At 49.0% G+C, this 11,362-nt stretch overlaps 1 protein-coding gene across 1 annotated transcript; it reads right to left on the bottom strand.

Moving 5' to 3' along the window:
• Positions 1-346: 346 nt before the first annotated feature.
• On the bottom strand, positions 347-11,268 carry LOC118376893 (serine/threonine-protein kinase SIK1-like). Its single transcript, XM_052511817.1, has 13 exons — positions 10,897-11,268; positions 10,393-10,578; positions 9,827-9,943; positions 9,090-9,153; positions 7,267-7,428; positions 6,157-6,281; positions 5,747-5,870; positions 4,299-4,534; positions 3,668-3,950; positions 2,616-2,957; positions 2,072-2,279; positions 1,696-1,838; positions 347-1,230 (listed from the first exon to the last, which is right to left on the bottom strand). Exons 2-13 carry the CDS (start codon positions 10,537-10,539, stop codon positions 347-349), a joined length of 2,835 nt encoding a protein of 944 aa, XP_052367777.1. The 5' UTR covers positions 10,540-10,578; positions 10,897-11,268.
• Positions 11,269-11,362: the final 94 nt, after the last annotated feature.

Below are 11,362 nucleotides of genomic sequence, written 5' to 3'. Positions count from 1 at the left end.
AATGTCTTATTTAAGACCATGTTTGAAGAGGTAGAGTTTCAGTTGTTTTCAGAAGATGGGCAGGGGCTCTGCTGTCCTAGCTTTAGGGGAAGCTCATTCCACCAATGGACTCACAGTCCATCTTAAGTAGGTCCCACTGATGTCATCCTTCTTTATTAACGTCCACTGTTGCCAGAGCATCGTTCGTGGCATTGAGTCATTGGGGACATCAGTCTGAGGCCCAGTTCCACTTCTCCAGTCTCTCTCTCTGAGTCCAAATGTTAGCCTTGAGACCGTTGCTGTCCAACAGCTGCTAGGCCTGTAGTCCTGGGTGTTTCCTACAGTCCGTACCCAGGATCCATTTTCCCTACTGGGCATGGAGGCAAACGTGGCTGGCGCTGGAGCTGGGGCCGCCTGGAGGTCTGGGAGTGGGTATAGAGGCGGTGGTTGGCCCAAGGCCTTGGCTGAGGCTGGGGGTCAGAGTGGGAATACAGTAACTGAGGCTGAGACTGGGGGTCTGGGTAGTTGTGGGGGTGGGGGTGCAGTAGCTGAGACTGGGGGTCTGGGTAGTTGTGGGGACTGGGGGTCTGGGTAGTTGGTGCAGTAGCTGAGACTGGGGGTCTGGGTAGTTGTGGGGGTGGGGGTGCAGTAGCTGAGACTGGGGGTCTGGGTAGTTGTGGGGGTGGGGGTGCAGTAGCTGAGACTGGGGGTCTGGGTAGTTGTGGGGGTGGGAGTGGGGTTGTTGTAGCTGAGACTGGGGGTCTGGGTGGTTGTGGGGGTGAGGCTGCAATAGTTGAGTCTTGAGGTCTGGGTGGTTGTGGGGGTGGGGGTGCAGTAGCTGAGACTGGGGGTCTGGGTAGTTGTGGGGGTGGGGGTGCAGTAGCTGAGACTGGGGGTCTGGGTAGTTGTGGGGGTGGGAGTGGGGTTGTTGTAGCTGAGACTGGGGGTCTGGGTAGTTGTGGGGGTGGGAGTGGGGTTGCTGTAGCTGAGACTGGGGGTCTGGGTGGTTGTGGGGGTGGATGTAGGGGTGTAGTAGTTGAGACCGGGGGTCTGGGTGGGGGTGTAGTTGTTGAGACAGGGGTTCTGGGTGGGGGTGCAGTAGCTTAGGCTGAGACTGGGGTTTCGGGTGGGGGAACTGGGGCTGAACAGGGAGGTGAGGAGTGTCAGAGAAGGGTGGGGTGTGGTTCTCAACCCGAGGAGAGCTGATATGGAGGTGGGTCTCCAAGAGGTGGCCAGCCGACGCCACCATGGCTGAAGAAGAGAAGGAGGAAGAGGAGGAGGAAGGGGATAAGTCTAGCGGTTGCTCTGAGCATAGAGATAGGTAGGATTGTGGTTGTGGATGTGTCTTTTGGTGTAGCTGTGAGTGTAGCTGTGAGTGTGGGTGTAGTTGTGGGTGTAGTTGTGGCTGTAGGTGTGGTTGTGAGTGTAGCTGTGAGTGTGGTTGTAGTTGTGGGTGTAGTTGTGACTGTAGGTGTAGTTGTGGCTGTGGGTGTAGTTGTGGGTGTAGTTGTGGCTGTGGGTGTAGTTGTGGGTGTAGTTGTGAGTGTGGGTGTAGTTGTGAGTGTAGTTGTTGGTGTAGTTGTGTCTGTGGGTGTAGTTGTGAGTGTAGTTGTGGCTGTGGGTGTAGCTGTGAGTGTAGTTGTGGGTGTGGTGAGTGGTTCTGTTGAAGGGAGGGTGTGAGGAAGTCATGTGACAGTGTGTGTGTGGAGAACAGACCAATGGGAGGACGAGGAGGAGCGGGAACATTAGGAGGGACGGGAGGAGACAGGAAGAGGTGTGGTGGCGGGGAGGAAGACGTGGGGTGGCGTGGAGGAAGAGGTGTGGTCGGGTGGAATTGGCACAGTGGAATCTGGATCACTCTGGGGGAAGACACAGAGAAGAGTCAGTAGAACAACAGGTGTCTAATATTTTCAAATACTTGGGCTGCACTTCATTTAGTTTGCTCCAATACAATGAAACCGGTTGCAGGTGCAACGTCCAAGACAAATCAAGCAAATGCATAAAAGCTTTTGACAAATGTATTTAACCCACATCAAAATGGCTTGAGAATAATTTGAGTCACAATGATAAGAAACAAAAGGGTCTGCCTCACTTCTGCTGCTGGAATCCCTCCTCTGACAGAGGTGTGGTGGGGACACAGTGGGACAGGTCTCGCCCCCCCCAGGCAGGGGGGCAGGGTACAGAGCCAGAGGCTGGGGGGGACCATCCGTTCCGGATCCCGGGGCTCTTCATCTTGTTCAGTCCCAGCAGGCCCTTGGCGCTGGCCTCCCCCCTCAACTTCTGGCGGAACACCCTCAGACCTGGAACAGAGGTCAAAGATCACGACATCATAAACCTTCATGAAAGCCACCAAGAATAGATCTATAACTCAATTTTTTATAACGGTTCCAGAATGATGTTCATTTTAGAAGGCAGTTTGTGTGTGCAAACTGACAGGTATCTTAATATCTTGTGGAGTTCCTCAAGGATCCATTCTAGGACCTTTGTCGTTTCTGATCTACATCAAAGATGATTCAAACTCAAGAGATGTCTCCAATGTGTAACACAGGAGCTAATTACAGTATAAATAAGAAGGTTTTCTTCTTTCCATCTGTCATACTTGATCTGTGCTTTCATTTTGAAGTGGTCGTCCATACCTTGTGTTAGAGCCCCGGTGTCCATGTCGGAGGCTCGGCGGCCCTCCTGGAAGCTGGGTATGGGGAGGCTATCCTGGGGAGGGGGCTGCAGGGTGGACGACAGGGCCAGATGACCGGTAGTGACCAGTAACTGATAGGGGCCATCAACAGTGCTGGGCACGGTAGAGGACAGGGCCAGGGGGGACTCTGTGGGGCTATAGGTCCCAGGGCCATCCACAGTGGTGACAAGTAACATATAGGGGTCCTCAATTGGGCTGGACAGGCTGGGACTGGCAGAGAAGGAAGAGGAGGAAGAGGAGAAACTATCTGAGGAAGCTTGGTCGGATGAGTTTACCACAGCACCTGTAGATGAGGAGAGAGTAGGGAAATTTAGCCCTGTAACTTTGTGACAATGTGAAAGTGGGCTATGTATAGTGGTGTGTCTATAGTGGTGTGTCTATAGTGGTGTGTCTATAGTGGTGTTTATAGTGGTGTGTCTATAGTGGTGTGTGTATAGTGGTGTGTGTATAGTGGTGTGTTTATAGTGGTGTGTCTATAGTGGTGTGTATCGTAGTGTGTCTATAGTGGTGTGTGTATAGTGGTGTGTCTATAGTGGTGTGTATAGTGGTGTGTGTATAGTGGTGTGTCTATAGTGGTGTGTAGTGGTGTCTATAGTGGTGTGTATAGTGGTGTGTCTATAGTGGTGTGTATAGTGGTGTGTATAGTGGTGTGTGGTGTGTCTATATAGTGGTGTGTCTATAGTGGTGTGTGTCTAGTGGTGTGTATAGTGGTGTGTCTATAGTGTTGTGTCTATAGTGGTGTGTGTATAGTGGGGTGTAGTGGTGTGTCTATAGTGGTGTGTATAGTGGTGTGTCTATAGTGGTGTGTATAATGGTGTGTATAGTGGTGTGTCTATAGTGGTGTGTATAGTGGTGTGTATAGTGCAGTGCTGTGTGTATAGTGGTGTGTATAGTGCTGTGTGTATAGTGGTGTGTGTACCTCATGCAAATGTTTGTATCTAAATGAAGATAGTTCAGATTTGTGCATGTGCATGTGTGTGTCTCAGTACTCACAAGATGGGCTGCACTGCTGGAGGCTGGCAGAGACCTCAGCCAGAGTATGTCTGTGGGAGGGGTCTAAGGAGAGGGTTGCTGCCCCTCCCTCCTCTTCCTCCTCCCCCTGGTTTCCATGGTGATCCTGATCACTAATGCAGGTCGGTAGCAGAGTGTCGTGGTCAGGGTTGGGGGTCACCTTTTCGGTGCTCTGGGGCAGTCTGAGGGAGCGGAGCTCTTTCACCTTCTCCAGCATGAGACGGTAGATAGCAGAGAAGTGGTTGTAGCTGCTGCTCTGAAGAGACTATAGAGAGAGAGAGAGAGAGAGAGAGAGAGAGAGAGAGAGAGAGAGAGAGAGAGAGAGAGGGAGAGAGAGAGGAGAGGAGGGAGGGAGGGAGGAGCTTATGAGAGAGGGAGAGAGAGGAGGAGAGAGAGAGAGGGAGAGAGAGAGAGGGAGAGAGAGAGGGAGAGAGAGAGAGAGAGAGAGAGAGAGAGAGAGAGAGAGAGAGAGAGAGAGAGAGAGAGAGAGAGAGAGAGAGAGAGAGAGAGAGGGAGAGAGAGAGCTATTGAAATTACAGTAGAAAATGTAGCTGCACAGATATGGAGTTACACATAGGACTCACACTGGTTTCTTAGTATTTCTCCCACTCACCTCAATGGTCCTCTGCCGGTCGATGCCCAGGGTCTGCATGAGGCCAAGTACCGGCTCGCTGTAATTCTCCCCCAGACAGGGCTCTGCATCAGGGGCAGGGGTCGGCTGGGGCATCTCTGGAGGGGCTGCCGTGGCCGGGGGGTCCGACTTCATCCAGCGGTGCTTCTTGATCCGGGCCACCGTGATCCGCTTGGCCGGTTCAATTACTAACATCCTCCGCACCAGGTTCTCACAGTCTGATGGTATGGAGGGAGATAAGGGACAAAATGAAGAGGGTTTCAGAACCGGCTGAGGTCACCGCTGTAGTTTGATTGGTTTTAGTTTTCTATGACCTAAGGAAAAGTTTTGTTGGTGGTGACAACAGCAGAGCTTGGTTGACGTAACACAACATGGATTTATAACATCTATAATCATATCTAACGTTGTCTGTGAATGGGTCCGAAATGGCACCCTATTATCAAGGGCTGGGAATTGCCATGGACCTCACAATGCAATATTATCACCATACGATATGTATTGAGAGTTGATGTACCAAACATATTCCTCACTATATGTCTGCTGCAGAGAGACAAGTGAGAACGTGAGAATATGATATTTGATCAGTCATGGAAATAAAAGTGCTGAAAACATGTTGGCTCACTATTCAAAAAGAAAATGGAGAATAAGCTATAGGATGAAAAATACCAGAGTTTTGGCACAGCTACAGTCAACTAGCACTAGCTAACGCTACCTAGCAACAACAAACTAAATATATACAGTACTAGTCAAAAGGTTGGACACACCTACTAATTCAAGGGTTTTTCCTTATTTTTACTATTTTCTACATTGTAGAATAATAGTGAAGACATCAAAAGTATGAAATAACACATGGACTTGGTATTTTACCAAATAGGGCTGTCTTCTGTTTACCACCCCTACCTGGTCACAACACAACTGATTGGCTCAAACGCATTAAGGAAAGAAATTCCACAAATTAACAAGGCACACCTGTTAATTGAAATGCATTCCAGGTAACTACCTCATGAAGCTGGTTGAGAGAATGCCAGGAGTGTGCAAAGCTGTCATCAAGGCAAAGGGTGGCTACTTTTAAGAATCTAAAATCTATTTTGATTTGGTTAACACTTTTTTGGTTTCTACATTCTACCGTGTAGAAAATAGTAAAAAATAAAGAAAAATCCTTGAATGAGTGGATGTGTCCAAACTTTTGACTTGTACTGTATATATACCTTTTTTAATCTATACTTGGAGTCAAAGTATCGATATAATATCTTCCAAAATAATATTGCGATATGTAACTGTATTGATTTTCGCCCCGATCACTACTCTAATCTATACACAGCACTAACGTATTGCACTACTACAGAGTAGCATACAAAATAGGGAATAGGGTGCGGTTTCCGCCTTGTGCCGTGAGAATCTGTCATGTCACCAGTCCTGCAGGACAGTACCTTGGGACATGTAGAAGGGGATTCTGAAGCGGCCCTCCCGGACCCTCTGTCTGAGCGCGGGGAGAGAGGGGCCGTCAAAGGGCAGGACGCCACACACCAACACGTACAGCACCACGCCCAGACTCTGAACACCAAAAGAGGGGAGCGAGATGAGCACCACAGTCCTGCTACTTCCTACTACTATTAGTACTACTGTCACTACCAGATAAAGATATGGAATTCATGATGAATCATCTCTGCACCACAATAACCACCTATAAGGTTATTACAGTGCAAGAGGGATTCTGAGATCTGAAAACATACAACCTTCCTCTGCACTTTCATTCCCATGACATTCCAATGGGTTAAAGAGAAATAATCAACCCAAAGCAAGAGAATAGGAGAGAAACCATCCCTTCCTGGTCCCTTACCCAGATGTCTAGAGGAGGCCCCTCGTACTCAATCCCCTCAAACACCTCTGGAGCGGCGTAGGGCGGGGACCCACACCAGGTGGACAGAAATTGTCCTTCACTGAAGAAGTTCCCAAAACCAAAGTCTACAGGGAGGGAGAGGAAAAAGTCCATTAATATCAGAGGATACTATCCCTAAAGCCAGGGCTGTTCAATCCTGGAAAGCCTAAATATTTCTGTTTTTCATCCTCTCCTTCTAATCAGGGACTGATTCAGACCTGGGATACCAGGTGAGTGCAATTAACTACCAGGTAGAAACAAAAAACAGAGATGTTTTGGCCCACTAGGACTGGAATTGAAAAGCCCTGCCTAAAGCCCTTGTGAATCCTCTGGAACATTCTCATTCATATCATAGGACACATATGCACATGACAAGGCCTGGGGGTAAGGCCTTGTGTCATGATGTTGGCCTGGGGGTAGGTTTATGACAGTCATAAATACCTCTTCCCCCCTTTTTCCTCTCTCTACCCTACTGATGTGAAATTTGAAAACCCCTTGGTTAACATAGAGATTCTGGGAACATCAGAAGGTGGGGGGAAATGAACTATATTCTGGTAATCCGACCAATTGAACATATGCGGTGGTACTTAATGAATATGATGTCAGTTCGGTTGTCATCTGGGACATTCTCATCAATGATACGATGACAAACTCTACAGTGGAAAGTCTGCACATTGTAGTTATCGGAGTCACATAGAATTGTTGTTCAATTTAAATGTTTGAATATAAAATTATTGGTGAAGAGATCAAATGTAATTTTATCTTCCAAATGAGAGATTTGGTTTTTCATAAGGTTAGGGCTCTGCTCAATTAGTGGCCCGCCCCTGTGAAGAGACATGGGCTATATAACTTTTCAAACGCACCCTTCTCGCTCCACTATATAAAGCCTTGACGAAAATGTAACCTCCTGTTCCAAGTACATGAGGTCTGCAGCCTCTGCGTTAAAAGGACTAACATGTCAACTACAGAACTAAGCCAACCTCAGCGTGAGCTTTGGTTGCGAATGGTATGAACTTTGAACTCTTATTCACTACAGAAGTGATATCTCAAGCCTCTCCTTTCTGCCTGTACCTGCTACTTTGATGTTCATGTTGGAGTCCAGCAGAAGGTTCTCAGCCTTCAGGTCTCTGTGGACGATATGGTTGCTGTGGCAGTAGTCCACCGCTGACAGGATCTGACAGAACTTCCTGCGAGCCTCACTCTCACTCAGTCGCCCTGACGACAACAAGTAGTCTACAGAGGGTGGGATATAGGGAGAGGGGATAGAGGGTGGGTGGATGGGAGAGGAGGGGATGGTGGGTGGATGGGAGAGGAGGGGATGGAGGGTGGAAGGATGGGAGAGGAGGGATAGAGGGTGGGAGGATGGGAGAGGAGGGGATAGAGGATGGGATGTAGGGAGGGGACAGAGGGGATGGGAGAGACAGGATAGAGGGGAGGGGACAGATGGGATGGGATGGGAGAGGAGGGGACAGAGGATGGGATGAGAGGAGGGGACAGAGGATGGGATGGGGAGAGGAGGGGACAGATGATGGGATGTAGGGAGAGGAGGGATGGAGGGAGAGGGGAGAGGATGAGGGTGGGAGGATGGGACAGAGGGGGATGTAGGGGAGGGGGGGACAGAGGATGGGATGTAGGGAGAGGAGGGGACAGAGGATGGGATGTAGGGAGAGGAGGGGACAGAGGGTGAGAGGATGGAGGAGGGGACAGAGGAGGGGATGTAGGGAGAGGGGATAGAGGGTGGGAGGGGGGAGGATGGGAGAGGAGGGGACAGAGGATGGGATGTAGGGAGAGGAGGGGATAGAGGATGGGATGTAGGGAGAGGAGGGGACAGAGGATGGAATGTAGGGAGAGGAGGGGACAGAGGATGGGATGTAGGGAGAGGAGGGGACAGAGGATGGGATGTAGGGAGAGGACGGGGGGATGGGAGAGGAGGGGACAGAGGATGTAGGGAGAGGAGGGGACAGAGGATGGGATGTAGGGAGAGGAGGGGACAGAGGGTGAGAGGATGGGAGAGGAGGGGATGTAGGGAGAGGGGATAGAGGGTGGGTGGATGGGAGAGGAGGGGACAGAGGATGGGATGTAGGGAGGGGGATGGGATGTAGGGAGGAGGGGACAGAGGGTGAGGAGGATGGGAGGAGGGGATGGGGAGGAGGGGACAGAGGATGGGATGGATGGGATGTAGGGAGAGGAGGGGACAGAGGATGGGATGGGAGAGGAGGGGACAGAGGATGGGATGTAGGGAGAGGAGGGGATAGAGGGTGGGAGGATGGGAGAGGAGGGGACAGAGGATGGGATGTAGGGAGAGGGGACAGGGGTGAGGGATAGGAGAGGGTGAGGAGGATGGGATAGGGAGAGGAGGGGACAGAGGGTGGGATGAGGGAGAGGGAGGGGATAGAGGGTGAGAGGATGGGAGGGAGGGATGGGATGAGGAGGGGACAGAGGGTGGGATGGGGAGAGGAGGGGACAGGGAGGATAGAGGGTGGGTGGAGAGGACAGAGGATGGGATGTAGGGAGAGGGGAGGGATGGGATGTAGGGAGGGAGGAGGAGGGTGAGAGGGTGGGAGAGGAGGGGATGTAGGGAGAGGATGGGATGTAGGGAGAGGAGGGGATAGAGGGTGGGAGGATGGGAGAGGAGGGGATAGAGGATGGGATGTAGGGAGAGGAGGGGATAGAGGGTGAGAGGATGGGAGGGAGGGGACAGAGGATGGGATGTAGGGAGAGGGGATAGAGGGTGAATAATGACGAATGTAATTGATTGGTTGGTTCAGATTGTTTGATTGAATCATTGTAAATAATTAGTGATCAAGTACACATGTGCACACACACAAACACACTGTTCTAAGAGATTGCACCAAGCATCATGGACACCTCTAGAGCGATACCCTTCCACTTACCAAACATCTCTCCGTTCCTGGCATACTCCATCACCATGTACAACATGTCCTTAGTTTCCATGACCTGCAAGACACAAGAGAGGCACACTCACTGATAAATACAACTTAAATATACATTTCCCATGTCATTATTACATGTAAGCCTGTGGAAGAGTGTGCCCAAAGTGTAATGCGAGAATATGACAGCAGGGACCATATTAGAATCCTTAAAAACCATTACAAAAAAACAAGTTAAAGATTCTCTGTTTTAAGAAATATTTGCTTTGAAACCATATTGGAAGTAGGGGTGGGTTGACGGGGTCGTCATTTTCCATTCTGAAAATCCCCATGTGACTCATAGAGCTGGGGGTGGCTGGGCTGAGGGCTGGGAAACATACACTTAACCCCTATTACAAGATAAACAACCTGACCTTTTAAAATCTTCCATGTAGAGAATGAGAGAGAGGGGGCAGAGAGAGAGAGAGAGAGAGAGAGAGAGAGAGAGAGAGAGAGAGAGAGAGAGAGAGAGAGAGAGAGAGAGAGAGAGAGAGAGAGAGAGAGAGAGAGAGAGAGAGAGTTCCACAACTCTATCCTCTACCTGACAGAGCTTGATAATGTGAGGATGGTTGAGGAGCTACCTGATAGAGCTTGATAATGTGCGGATGGTTGAGGAGCTACCTGATAGAGCTTGATAATGTGCGGATGGTTGAGGAGCTACCTGATAGAGCTTGATAATGTGAGGATGGTTGAGGAGCTACCTGATAGAGCTTGATAATGTGTGGATGGTTGAGGAGCTTCATCACCTCGACCTCTCTGTAGATCTTCTTCAGGTCAGAGGGCTCCAGTCTCTTTTTATCAATGATTTTAATGGCCACCTGTGTGTACAGAAAGCAGATAGTTAATTTCAAAATGGCACCCTAACCCCTAAACAGTGCACTACTTTTGACCAAAGCCTGTTCAAAAGTAGTGCACTGTGAATATACAGGGAATAATGTGCCACTTCAGGCGCTGCCAAGGTCCCATTCCAGCCTGGTCACATATACTAGACATAATATAGTAAATGTAAATCCGGGGACACTCAAATTAGTATGATATGATACTTTGGGATTTTGTCAAAGAGGCCCTTTATCCACTTCCCCAGAGTCAGATGGACTTGTTGATTCCATTTGTATGTCTCTGTGTCCAGTATGAAGTAAAAGGTCATTTTGAGAGCCAATGCTAACTATCATTAACACAATGACTGGAAGAGGTGGAGTTGAATATTGGAGATTAATGGTGTAGGGAATACATGTTTCATATGCATTATGCATGCGCAATTACGCACCTGGGTTTTTGTGACTTTGTGACAAGCCAGTTTAACTACAGCGAAGTTTCCCTTCCCCAGCGTCCTGATGATCTCGTAGAAACCGACCTGAACCGGTCCCCCGGGGCATGGCTGGCTCAGGGGAGAGCCATCGGATAAAACCACCATGGTGCAGAGGCACCCAGTGACTGGATAAACCTATTGTCCCTTTCCCAGGATTAGAGTACCGTTATTATGCCACTCCCGTAAACACAATTGAGAGAACATATTTTGTCAATATATAGGCTGCATATAGTAGGAAAGAACAAAATATACAATTGTGATATTAAATCTAGTAGTCCTAGGCTATAAATCTCAACACCTTCCAAAAAGTGTAATTCCATTTAACTATTTATGTGAGGAAAGACTATAGCCTACGTAGCAGCGTAAGAGTTGAACAAACAGATATCCTTTAGCCAACAAGTATTGAAATAAAAACAGACCATATCCTATTATTCATTTGCAAAACAAAATCATGTCATTTACCTTCACAGAAAATCTACAGTTCAGGACATCCACCTATGTTGTTGGAATCCTCCGCCGTTCTAGAACAGTGTGCGCATCCAGGCTACTTCCCTAACTGCGCACAGACGATTTGTTCCTCATATTTTGATAACGGGGGATAAATATGGTATGCAATAATCCACACAACCTCTGTAACTCAAACTCGGCTGGAAATCTTCTCCTGCCATAATGAACTAAAACACACTTAATTAACGTCAAGCTTGCGTCAGAGTTGCGGAGCAACTGTCCCGCGCGCTTCTCGTGGAGCGGGAAAGGTAGCTTGGAGATGGACACGGTGACTCAAAAGTGGTCTTCACGAGGTTTGCACAATGAATAGGCCGTAGCAGCCGCTCAGCGTACAGTAACGCTAAACAATAACATTGAGCAGCAACGTCTCTTTATTGAATTAGACCATCAACGCTTCTAGTAGACTAGAGGCTCACTAGTC

The sequence above is a fragment of the Oncorhynchus keta genome, unplaced genomic scaffold, assembly GCF_023373465.1.
Source record: "Oncorhynchus keta strain PuntledgeMale-10-30-2019 unplaced genomic scaffold, Oket_V2 Un_contig_753_pilon_pilon, whole genome shotgun sequence".
Lineage (NCBI taxonomy): Eukaryota > Metazoa > Chordata > Actinopteri > Salmoniformes > Salmonidae > Oncorhynchus > Oncorhynchus keta.
The sequence above is the reverse complement of the archived record's forward strand: the minus strand, read 5'-3'. Positions and strand labels throughout refer to the sequence as shown.

What these genes read in the sequence shown, in the direction of transcription:
- LOC118376893 (XM_052511817.1), bottom strand. Translation starts at nt 10,539, where the DNA reads ATGGTGGTTTTATCCGATGGCTCTCCCCTGAGCCAGCCATGCCCCGGG. An exon ending in ACATTATCAAGCTCTATCAG is followed by an intron (nt 9,154 to 9,826) that starts GTAGCTCCTCAA and finishes TGTGTCTTGCAG; the next exon opens with GTCATGGAAACTAAGGACAT. An exon ending in CACCGGGGCTCTAACACAAG is followed by an intron (nt 2,280 to 2,615) that starts GTATGGACGACC and finishes CCTCTGTTCCAG; the next exon opens with GTCTGAGGGTGTTCCGCCAG.